This window comes from Spea bombifrons, chromosome 5 (genome assembly GCF_027358695.1).
Source record: "Spea bombifrons isolate aSpeBom1 chromosome 5, aSpeBom1.2.pri, whole genome shotgun sequence".
NCBI classification, from domain to species: Eukaryota; Metazoa; Chordata; class Amphibia; order Anura; family Pelobatidae; genus Spea; species Spea bombifrons.
Window position 1 is genome coordinate 20082446 of NC_071091.1, and position 23477 is coordinate 20105922.

Genomic DNA, 23477 nt, shown 5'->3' on the forward strand with positions numbered 1-23477 from the left:
CAGTGTGCCTTTTCATATGTGTCAGTTTGAGGAGTCTACTATCTTAGACCATCAATGGATGAGATATCTAGAGTAATTCTTTGATTTGAATTTGCACCTGCAATGTAGGGATCAACAAAAAAATTGCAAGAACCCTTTTCTGTGACCCAGGCCAAAATAAAATGATTTTCTTAATTTTATTTCAGCAACAAAAACATCTTCTAAGGATGTTCTTTCATCATTGTATGTGATATGTAGATGGAATGCTCTATACAAGCAGTTTTCACATAATTTTTTATGTCCTTACAACTCTTATCTGCTATGCAAAGCAGATCCAGGTACTGGTATGCTTCTATAAAGTGCATTTAATAATCCATTATTGGATGATTTCAAAAGACATTCCATCTGATTGTAGATGCTCAATAAAATAGGATGGGATCCTGTAAATATTGTATAATTTTTGTATTTTTACTGAAATACAAGGTGCATTCTTTGAAAAGGCATTGACATTTTTCTTTCAATGCAGCAAGGGGATTTTAATACTTATTAATGTTAATATACTTTCTGGAAGTCCTGCATTTTTCCATAGAGGTGGTACGGAAATATAATGTAGGCACATGCATGCTCTTAGGTGTACAGTTAACAGAAAATTATTTAATTAAAGCACTTCCTGAACCTCACGGATGTGTAATTCAAACAAACGCTCCCTGATCTTCAATATATTTGCACAGTACTTGGAAATTCCAACGCATCCATTCACAATTCACAGAAATCTTAATGGATTCGCAGATAAAAAAATATACCCATAGTGACTACTGATTTGCACAAGAGGAAATAGATTAGCAAAGTCTGGGGCTTGGGCAGTTTGTCGTGGGCCACAAATTGGCTGAAGATGATGCCCTCATGATGAGCCAGACACTTATGCATGAATGTATCTTCTCCCACCAAGTGTTTCTGAAATCTGCACCTCGTATCTTTTGCTGTCTTGGGAATTGGTTTTCAAGTCAAAAGCCAATGATTTTAATCTTCATTCAGCAGCCTATTCTTTGGTTTTTGACCTTTTTGGAATAATAACTAAACTAATGTTTAGTTTAAAGCAAACCACATTCAATGTTCCACCTGGCACCCATCCCGTTGAAAGATCAGTAACCTCCAGAAGATGTTCCTCTTGGAACTGTTGGTGGAAACTTGCTGGCAAATTCATCTGCAGTACGTATTTAAAAAAAAACAGCGTGTTATTTCCTACTTTTTGATTACACCATCCTCTAAAACTTGCCTGATTCCATTAAGGGCAGGGGAGGATGAAAACTATGGCTATGTTTACTTGAAAGTCACGAAGGTCACTAGAATGTCATTGCTTCATATATGATATGCCAGTCATCCTAACAAGGATGCCCAAATATTTGTGATTATTGGGGAGAGATCTTTCTATTATCTGGTTTTAGTAATAACGGCCTGTCCCCAGGATAAATTATGGATTAAAATTCGAACAAATCTAAGAATGTTGCACATATATTCAGTTTCAGAGGTGGGTGAGTTGACCAGAGCACAATATGAGTAATTCCAAAGCCAAGCAAGCCCCCCGGTTGGACCTACCGCTGCAGGGGAAAGAGCCTTTAAGTAAGGTAAATGTCAGCTCCAACTGGCTCTCCTCACCGTCCATCTAAGTCTTGGTAAGCCAAGCATCATGTTTATTCCACCCAACCTTAATTAGCTTGTTTTTTAAAAAAACTCATAGGTCTGGTGAATGTAAATGTGTTTAATAATGTCTGCTATTACATAAAATTAAGTACAGGAAAATAAGCTTACCATGCACCAATGTGTTTTAGTGTTAATTACAATTTATTAAAAGTAAAAAAAAAAAAGTTAATTGTGTCCTACCTATATGCTACATTTTAAGTTCTTTTTTAAATTACTATTGTGGATACTAGCAGCCACACTAATTATCTTGAGCAGAGATTATAAATTAGTTCTTTTACTCTTACCCAAGAACAGTCTGCCAAATTAAACATGACATCACAATAATTGATAACAAAGAATTATTGTGCAATGGTGGAGTCTGTAAATAATGAACAAAAAAAAGAAAGACTAATTGTGGCAAATGTGTAAGACAGAGGAGAGCTACAAGGCTTTCAGGTTGGCCAAAGGATCAATGATACTTTATGCAGCTAATCTGATTATATGGTAGGGTCATATATCCTTTGACGCACTCACAAAAAGCTTTACAGTAAGTAAAGTTCTCTGTGTCTTGACCCTAGTCATTAATATTATCACTACTTCATCCCAGGGCATAATGCCTTGATCCAAGTAGAAACTATGTAGAAATATAGGGTATGTGCCATGGAAATTGTCCAGGAGAATATATGGGGTGAATAACTAAATAAATTCCCATCTGTGAGTTTATATTTCATATTGCAGGGTAGCGCTTTATACGTGAACTGTGTCCTGGGAAAAATGGCCAACCCTAACTACTATGCCATATCTTCCATTTCTAGTGCAACAAGCTGTTCTATTTTATGCAGAACACTCTATATTGGGATCGCATAACATTTAATGATAGCTGATTGCTTTAAATATTCATTTCTGAAACCTGGTTAGACAGTTTCTGCCTTCGTCTTAACCAACAGGTTGTATCACTGAATAGCGTCCATTAATTCTGCAGATCATGCAACAGATCTCGGATAACTCCCAGTTATTTCACTCAAAAGAAAAAGGGAAAAAGTGTTGTATGGTGCAGGTGCTCAAAAACCCCTAAAACAATGATCACCCCTATTCACTGTCAAGTATATAGATATATAGATATATATATATATAGATATATATAGACAGATAGATAGATATAGATATATGTATATCACAAACCACCAACCAGTGAAAGTGTACAAAATGTATACAAATATATACAATGAGACATAGGAAAATCTTCAATAGAAACCCAAAGGAAATCTTCATTCATTTTAGAAGAATGCATATTAAAATATTCACAGTGTGCATGCATTTTTCTTTAGAGGGGACATTAGACCGTCGCTTTAAAATATACTCCAGTAATGCTTGTAATAGGAGATTGCTAAATCCTGTTCAGCTGGTCCAACTTGAAAGATAGTTGTTTAAACCTATACCACAAAAGCTCAAGGGATAAAGATGGGATATGATGTAAATATGGCATTCCAGTCTCCCAATATATTATGTACTCATTTTACTAAGTTCCCACTGATTTCAATGGGAAAAAATCTGACATTTTCTAAATCCAGCAAAAACAGAAATTCATGTGCAGACTTAAATGCAGTAAGATATGTTGGAGACCATATAAAATGTGCTGTTATACGTGTTTTACTTAAAAGTAAGCTGGAGTGTCAGAAAATGCAATCCAGAGTACAACCATGGATGCTGCAGCCATAAAAAATTGTGTGTCATCCCTTTCCTTGAAAAAAAGGTGTCCGCCGCTACAAAGGTAGTGCTTTGTAAAAACAAATTGGTGAACAATGCTAACAAATGTATACATTTTTATGTATCGCTGATGTTTTGCCACTATGTGTATGGTTGCTAAATGTGTGCAGAAAGATACCCCAGTGTGTTAGGGATAAGAAGGCACTCTGGGCACATGCAGACCGCTTAATTACCCTTGCAAGAAAATGGCAAGAGTGCAGGGCTTTTTATTTAACCCTAGCCTTCTAACACATTTGTACTGTGTATCTTGGATCTAACATCGCACTCTAAGGTAATTTAACTCTTAATAAAAGTCATGTCATGTTCTCGGGCTGCTCTGAATTACAATTTTTTGGCCCATTACCTGCGGCTTTTAGGTGTCTGTACAGTACCGCCGCATATTGTGTTCCACAGCTACATGGCAATTTACGAGTGACTCGGCTTTTGAAAATATCTGTTTATGATTTCATTGGATAGTACACATGGAGCTTGACGTCTGCTTTTTTTTTTCAGATACAACTTGAATACAATTTTTCTAAGAGGAGCAGTGGAAGGTGGTCTTTTTCAAAGGGGGTAGAACCAGTGGCGACTCTAGAAACAATATATAGGGGGGGCACACAAGATATCACAGTCAAACTGGGGGGGGGCATTCATAATTTCCAAAAGTAATGTGCTATGGAATTATACTTTTGTTATTGGGCTAAAATAATACTTGATCATTCAACATGGGAAGCCTGAAGCCACAATTGAGTGCGACTAATCCTTGAAATAAATATTATAATACAATAAATAAATTTTCCACTAAATGATTTCAGGGCCTTGAACGTTTTGTCCCCTGAAGTCCCTACAACTTCAGGAGGGCATTTTATCTCTGGATAAATATAAATTAAATAATTCCTACTGTAAGTTAAGTGCCAGGATTGTTAGAAATCACACTCCTATCATGCCAAGTCAGCCAGTACATGCTGCTACAGGGTGGCTGTAAGTTATGTGCAGACCCCATACTGCTGGCAGCATCAATACACAAGGGGGGCAGCTAGCTAGGTTTCAGCATGTACTGGCTGACTTGGCATGATAGGAGTGTGATTTCTAACAGCAATCAAAGTCCCATCATGCCTAGGTTCCAGCACTTACACATCCAACCAGTAAATGCTGGAACCTAGGCATGATGGGACTGTGATTGCTGTTAGCAATCACACTCCTATCATTCCAAGTCAGCCAGTACATGCTGGTACAGGGTGGCTGTAAGTGATGTGCAGACCCCATACAGCTGGCAGCATCAATACACAAGGGGGGCAGCTAGCTAGGTTTCAGCATGTACTGGCTGACTTGGCATGATAGGAGTGTGATTGCTAACCGCAATCAAAGTCCCATCATGCCTAGGTTCCAGCACTTACACATCCAACCAGTAAATGCTGGAACCTAGGCATGATGGGACTGTGATTGCTGTTAGCAATCACACTCCTATCATGCCAAGACAGCCAGTACATGCTGGTACAGGGTGGCTGTAAGTGATGTGCAGACCCCCATTCTGCTGGCAGCATCAATACACAAGGGGGGCAGCTAGCTAGGTTTCAGCATGTACTGGCTGACTTGGCATGATAGGAGTGTGATTGCTAACAGCAATCACAGTCCCCTCATGCCTAGGTTCCAGCACTTACACACAGGGGCGGGCTGGGCCGGGGGGCAGGGGGGCAATTGCCCCCCAGGCCGCCCTAAATCCGGGCCGGTGGGCCGGACGGACGACCGGCAGACAGACATTCAATGCGGCTGCAGCCGCAAAGTTAAAAACTAAGCGGCCGCGAGCAGGATTGAATGCGGCCGTCATGTGTACCTGGCGGGGGAGGGAGGGGGGCGGTCCGCCCTGGCTGCCGCTCATCTCAGGGGTGCCACCATGCCGGCACGCCTCCAGAAACGGTGCGCACGGCAACAACACTGAAGCCACGCCCAACATTTTCCGCGCTCAGTGCACCAGAAGGACAGGAAGAAGAAGAAGTAGAAGAAGAAGAAGAGGAGGAAGAGGAAACGTGAGAGTGAAAGAAGAAAAGGTAGGAGAGAGTGGATTAGTAAGTGTGTGAGAGTGATGGGTGTTATGCTAAATGTACGTGTGTGAGAGTGATGGGTGTTATGCTGAATGTAAGTGTGTGAGAGTGATGGGTGTTATGCTAAATGTAAGTGTGTGAGAGTGATGGGTGTTATGCTGAATGTAAGTGTGTGAGAGTGATGGGTGTTATGCTAAATGTACGTGTGTGAGAGTGATGGGTGTTATGCTGAATGTAAGTGTGAGAGTGATGGGTGTTATGCTGAATGTAAGTGTGTGAGAGTGATGGGTGTTATGCTGAATGTAAGTGTGTGAGAGTGATGGGTGTTATGCTAAATGTAAGTGTGTGAGAGTGATGGGTGTTATGCTGAATGTAAGTGTGTGAGAGTGATGGGTGTTATGCTAAATGTACGTGTGTGAGAGTGATGGGTGTTATGCTGAATGTAAGTATGAGAGTGATGGGTGTTATGCTGAATGTAAGTGTGTGAGAGTGATGGGTGTTATGCTGAATGTAAGTGTGTGAGAGTGATGGGTGTTATGCTGAATGTAAGTGTGTGAGAGTGATGGGTGTTATGCTGAATGTAAGTGTGTGAGAGTGATGGGTGTTATGCTGAATGTTTGTGAATGAGGGTTTCAGATAGCATGGATGTGTAAGTGTTGGGGGATAGCTTGGCATAGGGAGTCCGTAATCACATTCCTTTCATGCCCAGATTCCAGCATGTAGTGGCTGCCTAGGCATGATAGGAGTGTGATTGCTGTTATAAATTATTTTTTGGTCCAACTTCGGTGTGTTAACACTTTTATTGGACAGAATAATTCAATGACAGTATTAATATATATATATATTGATATATATAATTGCAAACAGCAATCACACTCCTATCATGCTAAGTCAGCCAGCACATGCTAGAACCTGGGCATGATAGGATTGTGATTGTTGTTATATATATATATATATATATATATATATGTGTGTATGTATATGTGTTAATATTATTGTTGATTTTTTTGTCTAATTTTGGTGTTACTTTTAATAAAGTATTTTAAAGTTTTTTTTTTGTTTTTTTTTCTGTTTTGGCCAAGTGAATGCTGAATTTTTCGTTTCAGTCCAGAATTTTCATTTCGGTGCATCACTACTATATACTATGCCAGTCACTAAAGTGGTAAGCCTACACCACATCAATGTTTGGCTTAGTATATAGTGATAGGGGTTGTCAGTGTCTGGCTCAATGTATAGGCACACATTGACGGTGGAGCTGGGTAATCCCTAAGAATATAATGATAACAAATATGCTGTACCCCTGTCAATGTTTGCCTAACCATAGAAACGATGCGGTTTTAAAGTGTGTGTGGGGGGTGCCACATACAGGGTCTGCCACAGGTGCCAAATACTCTAGGTACGCCCCTGCATCATGCGGCTGTCAGACCCAATGGCCATGCCTCAGCTCCTCTTCCCACGTCTTAAAAGGGGTGTGATGAAGAGCTGAGGCATGCGGTGTTTGCACGCCGGCCACTTTAATTTCATTAGGCGCTGGTGGAGTGACTGCCGCACGACGGCCGCTTTCAATGTCGCTCGCAGCCGCTTTGATGGTGCAATGGGCCAGTTGACTAGACTTGCCCCCCAGGCCTTAGGCTGCCAGCCCTCCCCTGCTTACACATCCATGCTATCACACACACATTCATTCATTCATATACTCATTCATTCACAGATCCATTCCCTCAATCACGCATACTCATTCAAACACCCTCCCCACCCCCTTACCTGCACTGCAGCTCCTCCATGCCGCTCCCAGACTTCAGCAGAGGGCGCGGCCTCCCTCTGCTTTCTCTGCTAGCTTCCGCTTCCTCTACGCAGTACAGAAGACCCTCCCACAGGTAAGTAGCAGGGCTCGAGGTGCGGCCCGCGTAAGATCGGTTGCCCTGGCTGCCGATCTTACGCGCGCCGCACCCTTTCTCTCCTCCGTATTAAAAAAATAATAATAATAAAAAAGACGGGATTTAAAGTCGCATTGCGACTTTATTCCAAATTCGGCAGGGGGCAACAGGGGGGGCAAGGATTAACCTAGACCTTGCCCCCCTGTAGCGACGCCACTGGGTAGAACTAGCGACCCCAAATAAGAGCACAGAGTTTAGCACCATCTGGGCCAGACATAGAGTACAGTATCACATGTGTAATGTAGATGTACAAGCAGATTATTTATGATTCTGTTTGGGGAGGATGTTTTGTGTGATATAGTAGCGTATTAGTTGGCCAATGTTTCACATGTACATGATTTAAAAATGCGTACTGTACTGAAAAATTCTGGACATTGTAGATAGTGATCAGGCCCACTTTATCTAACATATCGGATTGCCTTAGGCAATTGTCATTCTCCTTCAATATATGTATTGTATGAAGTGCTGCGTAAAATGTTGGTGCTATAATAATAATATAATAATAATAATAATATAATGATAATAATAATCTTGCAAGAGCAGGGCCCTCTCCTCCTTCTATAACAATATCTACCAGCACTTGTTACAATTATTTTTGTATAGTTTTATATTGTTACATTTTTTCACTGCCCTCTATTGTAAATGCGCTACGCAATGGCGCTATTTAAATAAATAGGGTATTTACATATGCACTGAGGTAAACTGCCGCTAGAGGGCGCTCATCGCCTTCGCTGACTGCCATGCGTCTAGATGGAAGAAAGGAGCACCCTCCCCTCCAGATCTCCACCTTAGAGAGAGGTGGAGAGACGGCAGTCGCAGCTGTCGCATCTCACGGTTCCACTAACCTCTCCCGGACAACCTGCTTTATACAACTGAATCATCTCTGTCTGCCCCCGGACATCGCAAGCAGCTGATTGAAAGCGGCCAACATGGTGTGCGGTGGCTTCACCTGCTCCAAGAACTCCCTATGTGTCCTCAACCTGCTTTACATTGTAAGTGAATTATGTAACCTGCTCTGCAGCAGATCTGTCTCTGCAGCATTCACCTGTCCTGATGATGCAGCATAGCATTTCCCATGTAGGGGGGGAGGGGGTAGATAATGCAATGTATTGTTCCATATGTTGCTGGGCTATGGGGTGGCTGGTGGGATCTGCCTGCACCTGCCATGCTGCTTCATTCATTTACTGCTGGGGAAAGTTAGAGCAGATTAGCACATTGTCCTGCCTGTCAGAGATGCCTGTCTGGATTGGGTTGCAGCTCTCAGTGGCAGGAAGGCAGAGATCAATATCCTTCCTGATAAACAGGATACTTCCCTAGCACTTGTATTTTTAGATCAGCATCTTTCAGGGCTTTGATATGTGAGCTGGGGCTTGAGTTTCATTTATCAGAATATCATGTCATGGATCTCCTGGGCCTGGGCAGTGTTCTCTTTCAGAACAGAGTGTTTGTGTAGAAGATTTTTATTAGTGATGGGTAGACCCTTCTTCAGGGTGCCATCATCTGCTGCATCAGTTTGCTGTCTAGTGCTGTATAAACCAATAATTGGTTTCAGTAACAATGCTATCATTAATAATAATTACAATGTAGATCCTCTTACTAAACAGAAATACATTGTTTCCTCCTGGCTCTCCGAATGAAATGTTGTTAAACTGAATTTGTTGGGGTATTTATGCCCTTTGTGTAGGCCAGGCACATGGTTACATTGTATTGCAGTGAAAGGCATGGGGGGCGGATTTGTTTTATGTAGGGGTGAATCTGCTTTATCCCTTCTATGGCAAGCAACTTGGCTAAAATGACATGTTAAATGATGAAATTAATATACCTTTATCTTTTTAATTTTTATTGCATTTTAAAACATGAAACACAACAGTAACATTTGTGTGTGTGTGTGTGTATATGTGTGTATATATATATATATATATATGTATGTATTATGCATTTATATAATGTTGTAGATTGAACCCTTGGGAGTTGAATTGGTATATTTTAGCATTAATTGAGGTTCCATTTTATTTAAATGGCTTATACAACTGTGTGATGTGATAACCTATGCACGGGTTTCAGTTTTGTACGCCATTCACTATTAGGATTATTTATTTAATTATATAGCACTGTCATATTTTGCTGCACTGTACAATGGGTAAACCCAGCACAACAAGTAGGGCATCATTTGTAATATAAGGAGGAGGACCTTGCTCAAAGGAGATTACAATCTAGAATTACAGTCCGTATTCCAGATACATGATGGTAATCCATATATTGTATCTGTAGTAAAGGTAGGTGTGTCAGGGATGACTGGCGTTCATTGGACACCCCATCAGTTAAGGACATTATATAGTTAATTGCTATTTCAATTTGAATTACCTATGCATACAATGTTCATATTGTATTGATGGTTTTATAGGGTTTATTCACTGAAGGGAGAGTCATGGTTGTACCTCTCTCACTTCACAATCCATTATAAAGAGCATAAAAAAAACAAGTTTCTATAGCAAGGACTGAGCTAGCCTCATAACGGGTGAGAAATTACATGGATTTAAATATACATTATACAGGGCCTGCCACGTTCTTCCTGCAACAGGAGCTCACTGGGGTTGGACCTTCACAATGTATATTGAAGTCAAGGAAACACAACTCTGTTTCAGCTCACTGACTTTACTATACAATACTATACTTGCCAAACCACGTTGGCTCCTGCAAGAAGTACAGATCTGAACCTGTATAAATAGGAACTTTACTTCCTAATTTGTATTTTTGTATGGATTTCTGCAAGCAATAGTTTATTTTGGGGGGGAATTAACAAGAAGTTAATTTCCATTCGAAAAAATGTTCAGATACTGAAAGACCGACAAAAAGTATCTCCAACTTCCATGGTGTGCGCGATACACACAATATACTTCCACTGTAATCTATTCCTTCATAATATATATATATATATATATATATATATATATATATATATATATATATATATATATATATATATATATTAAATTGTACACTCTTAAGACTACTGGCTTAAAAAAAGAAAAAGTGTCCTATATATAAAGGCTAACGTATTTCACAAAACAATCATATAGGGAATAGAGGTTTAGGGGACATCAACAGAAAACGGTGGATACAAGGCACCATTGGCCATCAGAAGTGATGTGCGTGAATAAGAACAACATTTAACTTGCCAAAACATAAAATAAAGTGAACGTTTTCCTTAAAACAACTCGTTAAGTCTTTCAATCTAAGATGTGCCCTTTAAGTCTTTAAGTGTCCTTGGCGTTCATGGTGGGGTGCTGTATAACACGGCAGCCATGTAAAGGGTTAACCGGCTAATTAAAAGTCGGAGAAAACTTTCTTAATTGAGCCAGCTTTTCTGTTTACTTAGTATTTGCAGCACCTGATGCTGACGAGTACATATTCACATTCAGATATTTGCAGATAAGGAACAGTTCCACGTCTTGCTATGGCAGAGACCTGAAACAATTAAGGTGATATTTCACAATCTAAGGGCCGCCGAGTAACACCTGACTCCTTGTGACTCACAGGTGACATGTGTGCAGCATGGGGGTAGGGATCTGTAATAGGTTTCCTTTCGCTTGGTCCACCAACAGGTACCCCCCCCACCCCATTATACTCGAGCACCTGCAAATTCACTAAATGGTGCTTTATTGCTGATTCACTTTCTGGTAAGATTAGTGTTGAAAGCGTACGCTGCAATTTATTAAATGACTTCAGTTGAGGATCTTGTCCGTCCTGTTCTGCTGCATTTCTGTGTCTATAGCTGATAAGCTGGTTCCACGGCGTGGTTGAGCATACAGTAGAAACCAGCACTTCAATATAAGTGACAAAATGTAATAACCAATGATTTTAACTAAATTGGCCTATTTCGTTAATTTGTAATATTGTCCGAAAACAAGAAGGAACCCCAAACAAAGAAGGAAAATGAAGCAGAGTGCTTTGTTTGCATTTTGTTGGTCTCATGCTCTCCTTCACGCTCTCTCTCTCTCTCTCTCTCAATGTCTCCCTACCGTCTCCACCGACCACTTCCGCGTCCCTTTATCCATTTCTATATTTGCACTTCTCTTGTCTCTTCTGGTTCTTCTATATGTGTTTTTTTGTGTACATTTTCTTTAGATGGGGGTAGGGAGGATTTTCAGTGATGTCATCACATTTAATACGATATGTAGTTTTTTCATCATTAATTGAAGTCTTGTCAAATGAGTAATAGTAGTGGGCTCAGAGGCCAATGGGAAGCATCCTCTACCCTATAGTAACATGGCAGCCTACACTCAAATGGCTAAAAGTGGCAACATGAATGGTATCTATTCACTAAAAACCTAGTGATGGCATTGATTTGTGATTTACATCATGTGAAATGTCAATCCTTTGGTTGGCAGAAGGCTGAGTTGTGCACTTTGACAACTCATTGCGAAAGGATCCTTATAAAAATCATTAATGTGTGCGTCTTAATCATAAAGTCCTCTTACACGTGAACATTAAGAAGGCAAATGCTGATCTGACATTACACTATTGTTCATAGTACAAACCTGCGTTGTCAAAAAGTGAAACCGGTTCAAAGGGCAGACATGTGCTGATTAATTGACATGTCTCTTAATGTACTAAAAACATGAATGGAATGTGTCCATGAGCAACTGGAAGGAAAGGATTGTCACCAGAGCAAAGAACAATGTTACTATTTCTTGGAAATACTGTGTATGTTCAGGAAGATCCGATGAACTGGAACTTGTGTTCAACAAAAAAACAAATATGATAATCAAGATAAGTTCTCAAATAAAAAATACATTTTTTCTGAAATAAGTTTCCTCTGCCATTAGTCATTTACTTCCTAACCTTGAAACTATGAAATTCCTATCATAATAGGTTTAAACCATTAAATGAATGTTCTTGTTGAAGGTTTTTCATGGATGCAATTGTTTAGCTCCAATCTGTCCTGGTATAAAGACAAGCATGGTATAGTCGCAATCACAGGACTGATTGGTAGGAATGGCAAAGTGATCTGCCCACTCGGTTCTCCTATCGATACCCAGGAGATGGGTGTCCAGAGAGGTCATGTGACATGCATAGGTATGTTTGAGTTCGCGTCATTTGGTTGAGAATATTGTGTGCGTTGGTAACAAGTATGTGTTCAATGTGTATGTCTGCATGACCACAAGTGGTCGGTGTGTGGCTGTTATCTGTTAGGTGTATGTTTGAATACATGTCATTTGCTCTAAAATAGTGTGCATTGGTGTGTGTGTGTGTGTGTGGTCAGTGGTGTGATTATCGCACTCTAGAAATCACCAGAATTAGGAGTACAGTGTAGCAGAGCATAAAACATGCATCCAATGTGCTAGAGGGAGGGATTTGTACAAACCATGGCATTTTGGAGGGTAAAAAAGGGAACTTGTGTACAAACACTAAGTGCCTGAATGATACACATTGTTCTAAACTGAAAAACACTGAATTCCATTAGTATTATCAACACTCTCTCTCTCTCTCTCTCCGCTACCGAATCCTTCCACTTACAACGTGCAACCGCAAAGCTTTATTCAAAACTTCATCGTACACGCGCGTCACATCCGTCATTACGTAACTTCACGCAGACGGACACTACAGAGCTCTGCAGCAGAAACGGGGGAACGCCGGCGGAGGTAAGTGAAAGGAGCCGACCGCTCCAACGATGAATCGATCACTCGATTAATCGATAACGGAAATCGTCGACAACGATTCCCGTTATCGATTATTATCGATTTTATCGATTCGTTGTTTCAGGTCTAGTGGGATGTATATGTCTTTGTGTATATATGTATGTATGGATGTGTACTTGTGCGTGTGTGTGAGCATGGATGTGTAAGTGGGGTGAGATGGAGTATGTGTTAGTGAGTATGAGAAGTGCGTGTAATTTGTGTAAGCGTGTTTACATATGTTGTATGTTGGAAGCGGGGAAGGGGCAAAGAAGGCACAGACCAGTTGTGTGTGGGCAATGATGGCACAGGCCAGCTGTTGAAGTTTGGTGGCCCCGGGGGACCCAACTTCGCACCAGGTCCCGTTGTTTCTAGTTACGCCCCTGAGCACACCAGTCACAAAGCAAGAGAACACACTTTATTGGGACTGGGCATAGTTTATATAGCCATTATAGCAGGAAAAACCGAGTTGATTTAGACAGGAAACACAAAAGGATTAATATAATTAACACATAACATCCTAGCAATGGATCATGCAGACAGCATCGGCCCCAGACTAATCTCCTCACACATTCAACAATGGTGAATACACAACAGAGGGATTAGGGAAGTAACACACGTGGACTAGACAGTGCGTCATTCCTAATTTACAGGGTGAAACACAAAATATTACAATTTATATTTCAATATAATATTGCACGCCCAACAACATTCTCAAAACTGTCTGCTTTCGGTAGAGGAAGCTGGTGGAGACAAGTGTCGTTTGCATGCTGCAAAATGCATTGGAGCCTGTGCAAAATTGAGTATGGTTTCAACGTGGAAGTAGGGCTAAAGGAGACCTTTAAAGTCTAGATCAGAGCCAATGTTTCCAGGGAGTTCTGCAATGAAGAACCATTGAAAAGTGGTCTCTCCCTCTTTTTATAAACACCACTTTTTATAGTATAAAAAATAATCCCTTTTTACTTTTCCACAAATGATGCAGGATTATTTGGATGGTTAATACTGAGCTTAAAGTGTTTACCTCCTAATTCTGCACTTCTATCTAATTAGTGGAAAAACACCGCATAAGGTATCTGATAACAGACGCGAAACAAAAAACCACCTGCAGTAAGGCCGCCACTTGATGTGCTGCACGTTGTTACATTATGCCGGTCCTCGGAAGGAAATTTCTTGGCGTCGTGAGATCTGTGAGAGAGAACTGTAAAAGGTGCACAGATCCTAATCTGAAAGTACACAAACGTGCTATCAAGTTCATTGTTTTAAACCAGAAAACAACAGCGCAAATGCCATTTCTCAAATCCCAGCCCGCAATCACTCATATCTTTATCGGTCATGCGGTCACCTGGGTATTTATATGAGTATTTTATTTACTTTCTCCTTAACGGTAGGACCAGAGCAATATTCGTGTTGTTTTTCAACCATTGTTTCCCATTTTCTCATTTAGACAACCCATATATACACTTAATATAACTTTGTTATACTGTGAGAAACCACAGAGAAAAGCTTCTGATTCAATAAGTAACCTGCTGCTTGTCAACTGGAAGATAAAGATCACAGCCCCTGGGAATTGGCGAAGTTAAACGGACAGGAGCTTGTATGAGTGTGGGGGAGTGCTAGCCCATTGGCTTGTGTAAATTTTGTGGGGTGGGGTCCCTGGGGAGATAAAAGGGTGTCCCTCCCTGGTCATTGTCACCTTTTGACAAACGGCCAGCTGTCTGTTAGCCTATAGTAACTATGGTGGAAGTTGTGACCTGTAGCAGGGATAGTCCTCCATGAATAATGGAGTTAATTTTGCCTAGATGCCAATGTATATTACTGAATGCAATCCGTGCACGCATTATCAACATATTGGCGTGAGGTTGATAAGGCCTGTGTATTATTTTTTTTCCTCCTCACCCTGGCTACCGCCACTGAAAGCAAGAAGCGTACATGCACACACTTTTACATCAATGGTAGTGGAGCTAGCAAATGGCATCTATACTATTGTTAATATCTACCCTATTTTTTCACATTTTTAGTCAGATTGTTCTGTGTGGGTTAATTATGAAAATTAATATTTTTCCAAAAAACAATGTTACAACCAATTATGATGAAGAAAAATCCCTTTAAGTTGTCGTTCGCATTCCCAGAATCCCCTCTGTATCCTCCTTTTGACTTTAAGCTTCTCCATCCTGAAGGCAGCTCTATGACATCAGGCCGTGATGTGTCCATATATTTGTCACCAAGGTAACATCTGCTAAAATCCAGCCTTTTGTTACAGCTTCTGAATCAGCCAATGTCCGCCCACCCCCACAAACAGCTTTGACGTGAGCTTAAGTAGTTTTAAAGCTTTTTTTCCTATTAGGAATGCAAGTGTTTGTAGGCTAAAGGAGTTTCTCGAGAACCCTTGATCCATGAGTTTTTGCGAAGACCTCATTTTTGATTTACGAAATATCTGAGACCTTTTTGTGCTTTCCAATACCTTGATATGTTATCTACACCTGCAGTCCATAAAATATATTGGAAGTTCCCACGAGCTGGGCCCTCTTCTCCTTCTTGTCATGTGTTAACATTAACTTAAATTCCATAGTTTATGTCCATCTCCCCTTATTATAATAGCGCTACGGAATCTGCTGGCGCTTTATATATAAAATGTAAAATATAATAGTATAGGTTGAAGTACACACTTTACTCTTTTATAATTTTGTGTTATATTACAATTTGTGTAAACGCAGCTAATTGTGTTCACATTATTAGAAGCATGTTTTAATACAATTAATTAAATGTCTGATTTTTTTTTTCTTTTTATTTTATTTATCTTTTTAAATATTTTTGACGTGTGGCAGATAACAGGATCGGAAATGCCCATAGCAAGATGATATTTAAGACTAAATCGTTTAAAGAATGTTCTTAACTAGCGTGTTAACTTTTTTAAGTTTATTTTAATTGAAAAGAAAATGAAATATATGGTCACATTGTTTGATTTCTACCGGACGACCATCTGAAAAACGAAAATCCCCCCCTCTTATCCCTGCCATTTTGTGTTTACCCATGCATATTTTTATTGCCCCTTGTTAATCTTTTCTCACGCCCTTGTGCCATACATGTCTCTTGCGCGTTTTTTTTTTTTTTTATTAATTTCCCCATTATATTTTGTATTTTTCCCCTGGTTATATTATCCTTTACATCCCTGAGCCTGCTGTATTTAAGTGGAACTTTGAGCGTACAAAATTTGAATGGGAACCCTCCGAGGGGAGGACTTTTGCCCAAAAGGATCATTTTGGTGTTTGTCTGTTCCCATGACAATTTTTTTTTTTTTAACACAACTGGTAATTGCCTGCTCCAACAATACTCTTTTGTATCTTTGCTCTTCTTTAATATCATGGTAAGCTGCAGGAGATAATGCATGCACCAAAGCATAAAACACAGTAAAACAGATGAAAGAACTTCTGCTCACCAGTTCACAGCAATCTTAATTTATTGTATAGTAACCGTACAGCTACAAAGTATATCAGAACTTAAGTGATCTAATAATACTCCCAGCTGTAAGCAGGCAATGCACTAACGTAGTCAATAAAAAGTCAATTATTTTTTATTCTTTTATATAGCGCCACAATATTCTGCAGCACTGTATATCAGTTACATCAAAACGTATTCATCATGAAATGCAAAAAGAGGGCAGAACTAAAATCACGTGGATGCAATAAAGTAAAGAAGATGCAATATTAAAATAAATAACGGCTATCTATCAAATCATATATTAGTGATACAGATTAACTAGGATCAATAAGTTAAAATGCAGTCTCTTATCTATAATAGATGAAATGGTAAATTTCTTATCATAACTTTTTTAGACAATAAGTACCAGGGAAAAATATTTCCAAATGACCCCGCGCAATGTGCCCTTGCATTTTGTTTGTCGACGGAAATTTTAACAAGGAAGTTAGGATGTCGGCTACCTCCCTTAGGAAACGGTAATGAAGCCATACAGATAAGAACAAAAGGAAAAACGAGACAAAGAAAGAATAGTTTTAAAATGGTTTGAGAGGATTTATGAATGAGTACTACAGCTGAAGAAAGGCATTTTATGTAAGTGCTCATTGGTGCTGTATGTTAAGGCTCCAATCTATAGTTTTAAATATGGGTAAATATTAATTTTGTCTTTCAAATATATACTTTTATATAAAAAAAACTTTGAAAAAATGGTGCAGTATTCTAGACATTTTTGTAGGATAAGTGGATGATTTATTAGTTCTAAACATACATGTTCTACCGTGTAGAACATGCTGAATAAATATTTAGCTAGTGATGGCTAGTTTCATATATATATATATATATATATATATATATATATATATATATATATATATATATATATATATATATATATAATTTTTATTCCCCATGTCTTTCCTTAATCTTTGGCTCTGATAATGGTAAATTCCATATGTATGATTGGAGTTGTAATGACATACAATATTTTCTTTCTGCGTGTAAAACAATGCATCGATTGGAGTACATTACTTAGCGCAGCGCCTAATTGTGCATTCTAGTGCAGCGTCTAATCATAATAGAAGTCAACCATCCCTATGATTGCTTTGATGATCCAACCCTTAAAAAAAGTTGCAAGGTGCTATCAGAGCGTTGGGCAATCTCGTGAGGTCCTTCTCTTTCTGATTTATCTGTTTTTGCCCAATTTTGGCAGTATGTATTAAGTTTACTATATAATTGCATCTTATTATTTCACAATAAATGTCTGTTTCACCAAACCTATGTTAGTGAGATCTTTTCTTTTGGGTGTGCAACTCATGTGTGATGAAAAAAACACTCCTCCAACTGTAAACTTCATTTGCTCTTCATAAATAAAGGCAGTAATGGTTAATGGTAAGTGTACATTAAGGTTGCAAGGGACCAAATTTTTTTTTCAAAGAACCATGTTGGACATTTTGACATAATGTGAGTTTTTTCTGGTTGCTGTAATTTCTATAATTGTTCCCTGAAACTCTTTAATTGAGAAAAAGATATAGGTTAATGTAAGAATGTTTAATGAATTTCTATTAAAATGTTTAAATACAATTAGCTTTAAAAAACCTGTGTACGCAATTTTATTTTTAAACCGAGAAGTACAATTGCAATCTGTGATTTTTTTTTTTTATTAAAAATATTTAGCATAATTTAAAATATAGCAGTAAGAAACAATTTGCTGCTTTTTGTTTAAATTGAAAATAGATAATTGATGGATTATTTCCATTGCAGAGTCTAATGATCTGTCTCTCTGTTTCAGATGGTCAGCCTCTTACTGATTGGCATCGCAGCCTGGGGCATAGGATTCGGTCTCATCTCCAGCCTTCGAGTGGTCGGAGTAGCTGTTGCTGTTGGGATCCTGCTCTTCCTAATTGCCCTGGTTGGGTTAATTGGAGCTATTAAACACCACCAGGTGTTGCTGTTTTTTGTATCCTTTTACTAGTTAACACACCTGTGCTTGTTGACCATGTTTCTTCTGCCAAAGTGTGCCAACGGTAGCTGAGGGAGCTTTCAGTGCTAAATGGATTTTTGTTACATATATATAGCCACTGTTACATATGCATCTTAAGCACATTTGAGAACAGTAGCAGGGGCAATTGACACCTGAGGTGGTCCAAAATTATTAAAACAAGTTAGACCGGCGCACTCATGGAGTCAGAATGCAGTGGGGCCATGTAGCATGACGTTACGTGACCCTACAGTAACATTGTGGCATTTCACACAGTGTGTGAGCACCTCTATAGAACAGCTTCAACCAAGGTAAGGGTATAGTGGTGAGAGATGTGATGGCGTGAGTATTTTTTAGTGTGAATGTGTGTGTTGATGTGAGCAGGTATTAGTATGTGTATGTGTGCGTCTGTGTTACTGGAAATTGGGGGCACTCAGCTGCACCTGTTCCCCAGGTCAGATGGTGCCAGCCATCCCCTGAACGTGGTTCATATTAAAGCCTGGAATGCAATGTATTTATTGTATGTAAATATACAATTTTCACCTCTTAAGTGTGATGTTTATACTCCCTCTAACATTGTCATGGCCGGTTTTTCATGTTGTGGCAATGCCGGGAGGTAAATTCAGTAGAAGCTGAGCTCGGCATCCATACAGTGGAATCAGGTGATGCGCAGCGGTCTTTGTAACCTGAGGCAGCTTGGAAACGAGGTGTTACTTATGAGTCATCCAGAAAGGCAGTATGATGTTTAGTTAGTGGGAGCAGCTAGTTATAAAGACTCTTTTTTGTTGTCGTAGCCTTCACAATTATTAAACTGTTCAGCAAATAAACCTGGCATCGTAAATACGGAATGAGATGTTGGTATGATTTTAAATTAAATTACAGGTGGAAATATGAAATGCTCATTAGGGTGAGGATCTAAAAAAATACATTTACTGATATCTATCAAAGCTTTTTAGAATAAATTTTCTGTTTCATTTGATCACAATATGATTTTTTTTAGACTGGTGCTGGTTTGTTAATGGTGCGTTGTAGGATAAGGGATTTATTCACCGACGCGTTGAAGGAACCATGTAATTTTACAGTCTTGGGTGAGGTTCTTCTTTAAGAAAAGACTGGTTTAGCTCTGCGTAATGCATAATTTGATGTCACATTTTTTTTAGTGAATGAACCTCTGTATTTTTAAAACCCTTTTTCTTTTCTACTGTTGCTGGATTCAGAAGAAAGGAAAGGTTCACGTGACAGGTTCATTGTGGTTTGGTTGTTGCTGTAAATATGCATTAGGAACCGTTTAGTTTAGTCTGTGTTCATTTTCAAGAGACGTGACACCTGGTGGAGGCTTTTGGAACACCTCCTGATATTGTGTGAACATATTCCCACTGCCCTTTTTAATGGAGTACCTGAAGGTTTGGCCTATGAAAAGAGGAGAATTTGAACGTTTAATCATGGTGTCTATAATAAATACACACAAATTGTTTTGATTTCACACATTGTATGGAGATCACCATATGGAGATGATGGAACAGAGGAGTGGAATAGTCAACCAGCAAAAGTGGTAGATGTTGACCACATGCATGGAATAGACATTTGTCAGCGAAACCAAGGGCCACATATGGTAGGAAACATGGGCAGACAAGATAGGTTAAATGTTTCTTATGTTATATTGAAATTATGTGGTTTGGGGCTCATAAACGAAATTGCACATTGCAGTTGTAAATTGTCATACTGTATTAACCTTAACCTGCCTTCTCTAGTACATGATTATACTGTTTCTCATCTTCATTATCCAGTTTTCAGTATCATGTGCTTCTTTGGCAATAAACAAAAGCCAACGGGTACGTTTGCTTTTTATTTCATTTTAAATGCACCTAATGTGAAACATTAAACAGTGTGTCCAGCTACTAATAGATACTAATTCTTTCATAGTCCGTCATAGATTAACGTGTATATATATATATATATATATATATATATATATATATATATATATATATATTATGCGAGAAGGATGTCTGCTTAATTTTTTTTCCCGTGCTAATGTAGAATGAACTTCTGGAAGTTGGGTGGAACCACACACAAGGTGCTCAACATGATATTGAGAAAAATCTTAATTGCTGTGGATTTAACAACTACACTAAAGATTCGAGTTGTGCTGCTGTAAGTATTTCTCTCTTATGTACATAATGAGGTAAACTGACCCCTTCAGGGGCAATAGAATAGGAAGAATATTGAACATATATCCATAATACAGTATCAGGCTGATGTCACTTTAGTGGACCCAGACCTTGCATGTGAATTGTATACATAGGTGTGTTTGTAGAATACCGCACTGGTGTACCTTAAAATACTTTGCCAAATACCAAGGCTTGTAGGGAATTACTCACACACAAAATAGTTCCTCTCTATCTTTTTTTTGTTTGGGCCATCTCTTGGTTGAGTACCCTGCCATACTAGCATACCCGCGAACTTCTGGCCTCCGGCTACCCGGAGTATTCCCTTGCGGGACGCGGCCAGGACTGCACACTGATGGCAGTGGGAAACACCCTCATTTAATGGAAAATGGGCGGGGAGCGGGGGCGTGTCAAGGCCCCGCTCCCGCAACCCGGAGCATTCGGGTCTTGACCTGGAGAACCGGAGAAGCAGTGCTCACCCGGCAGTCTCCGGGTCAAACCCGGAGAGTTCCCAGGTATGCATACTAGACATCATTAAGTCCTGCTCTGTCAGGGCATAAGGTAGCAATGACTGCACATGCAGGTTGAAGTTGTGATGTCCAACCATACTTTTCTCACATCATGTAGTAGTAGCCCTCATATCAAGGAACTTTCCACCCATGTAATGCCTCAGCTCACCTTGCAAAAGTGCAAATATAATAATTAAATACAGCAGCATTTAATGTGTGTCTTTTAATTTGACTCATTTTCACATCTCCCAAATCCATTTTTATTTTCTTCCATTCTTTACAGCCATGTTTTGGAACTCCGGAGTGTCCCACGTGCGCATCGATAATTGAACGCCATGCAGAGGAAGTTCTAAGAATTGTGGGAGGAATTGGTTTCTTCTTCAGCTTCACTGAGGCGAGTGAAACTGCAAATGATATTACATTTTGTTACTCGTACTTTTGATATTCAGTATATGTTCTTGTGTTCTGATACATTGGCATTCCTGTGAACTTTCTTATGGTGCTGACCTTGGGATTCTTGGGATATTAACCATTTAACAGCCCAAAATGAAGATTCTCTGTAGTGACTGACCATATGTGTTAAATGGATCTAATACTGGTCTAATACAGTGCAACTGTGTAAATCTGAGAATCTGCCCCTTCACCCTGAGATTGGGGCAAAACCCTGAGTTTCCAGATATGTACATAAGACACCAAAACACTATATCCCAGTTAGCTACCCAGTTCATAATTATGGCCAAAGGAGATATAAAAGTCACAATTATGACCACAATCATCCATCATTAGATGTGGATGGATTCAAACGTTCTTCATGTTATCACCATGACAGATACATGGAAGCAGGACATGCGTTATAGTACTACTGTAGGAGTGGGCTTTTTAGGCCTGATTGAAAGGCGGTCAACTCATTGATAAATGTGTCCTTCCATATAACTTAACAAGATATATTTTTGTTTGCAGATTCTTGGAGTTTGGTTGACCTACAGATACAGAAACCAGAAGGACCCACGTGCAAACCCCAGTGCTTTTCTTTGATTTAAAGAAAGAAAAAACTAGGACTTTGAGTTTCTCTATTTAATACTCTGCAGCTCTTTTTGATTGCTGTGGTTAATCTGTTTGATGGACAGATGTTTTCAACTATGAACATTTTTTTTGGGGGGGGGGGATGAGTCATAAATTCACATGAATTAAACTGCAATATTTTGACAAAGGAAAACCAACTAAATATAAAACAAACAAAATATAATAGTGCAAAAAATTCAGGCATTTTTATATCAAGACAATATCCCCAAGCATTGCAAACTCGTAAACACTAATTGCCAAGTTGTGCTAGGTTGACTACTGAATAGTTGTTAAAATAAATATATTTGTGGAAAGAAAGGTGTTAATATTCATATTCACTATGAATAACCCATTAGCAGTGTAGCAGAACTCAGAGGCTGTCAGTTTAATTATCCATATGGAGAAGTGAAATTTCCTATTGAAATCTGTAATGAAAGATTCATACAAACTTTTATATCCAAATCTGTGGTCCCAATAAAACTGGTGGTTTTTAGAACCTGGCAACATTTTTATTTTAGGTTATGTTTTAATTTACAATTTGTCAATTTGTATTTACCACAACGGAATTGATAGCTTGGTATGAAAAAATACTGTTGGCTTCATTCAAATTCATGATATTTTTTCAATATTGCCCCTACATATGTCATATGTAAATTTATGAGCATGTCCTGTTGGCATCAGGTCCAGTATTTGCGTTTTTGAGCATCGTTTTGTGTTTAGCTGTTTAGTGCATACATTCATTTAGCTCTGGCAAATGTATATTTTTTCTGTATAGTTCTCCTAGATTCTAGTTAGTCCTGATTTGATCATTTGTGAAGTTTAATTGCAGTGTACTGATATTATAATTTACTATAGAGCGTCTCTTTAGCATTTCATTCCAACCCTGGAGAGATGGACAGGAAAATGAGGCATGGTGAGTAAGTAAAACTAATTCACAGCGATAAATACTCCCAGCCTCATAGCACATGGTCACTTTGTTATAGATCTGACACCTGCTGGCATTTTAATATCTCGTGTACTAGAGTCTCATTTGATCAATCTTAGATGGTGATGTACATGCACAAAAGGGTTAATTATTTAACCATGTCTTTGCGGAGGTGTTAAAACATTTTAAAACACCTTGGCCTTCCATAATGCATGGTTAAATAAGTGATATAATGCGCGTGATGTCTTACCTATATATCTGCTTATTATAATGGACCAACTATTGCAAGGAAATTGGCTTTT

General features: G+C 39.0%; 1 protein-coding gene across 1 annotated transcript; it reads left to right on the top strand.

Annotated features, from left to right (window-relative positions):
- The first annotated feature begins 8192 nt into the window (after positions 1-8192).
- Positions 8193-22820, top strand: TSPAN13 (tetraspanin 13). The gene is made up of 6 exons (XM_053467657.1): positions 8193-8373; positions 18323-18490; positions 20263-20343; positions 20552-20665; positions 21472-21582; positions 22149-22820. The coding sequence occupies exons 1-6, from the start codon at positions 8311-8313 to the stop codon at positions 22221-22223; spliced, it is 612 nt and encodes a 203-aa protein (XP_053323632.1). The 5' UTR covers positions 8193-8310; the 3' UTR covers positions 22224-22820.
- The last annotated feature ends 657 nt before the right edge of the window (positions 22821-23477 follow it).

Bases quoted from the DNA above. Each gene is read 5' to 3' on its own strand.
- TSPAN13 (XM_053467657.1), top strand. From the start codon at position 8,311: ATGGTGTGCGGTGGCTTCACCTGCTCCAAGAACTCCCTATGTGTCCTC. The intron at 18,491-20,262 runs GTATCCTTTTAC...TGCCTTCTCTAG, and splicing joins ACCAGGTGTTGCTGTTTTTT to TACATGATTATACTGTTTCT. The intron at 20,344-20,551 runs GTACGTTTGCTT...GTGCTAATGTAG, and splicing joins CAATAAACAAAAGCCAACGG to AATGAACTTCTGGAAGTTGG.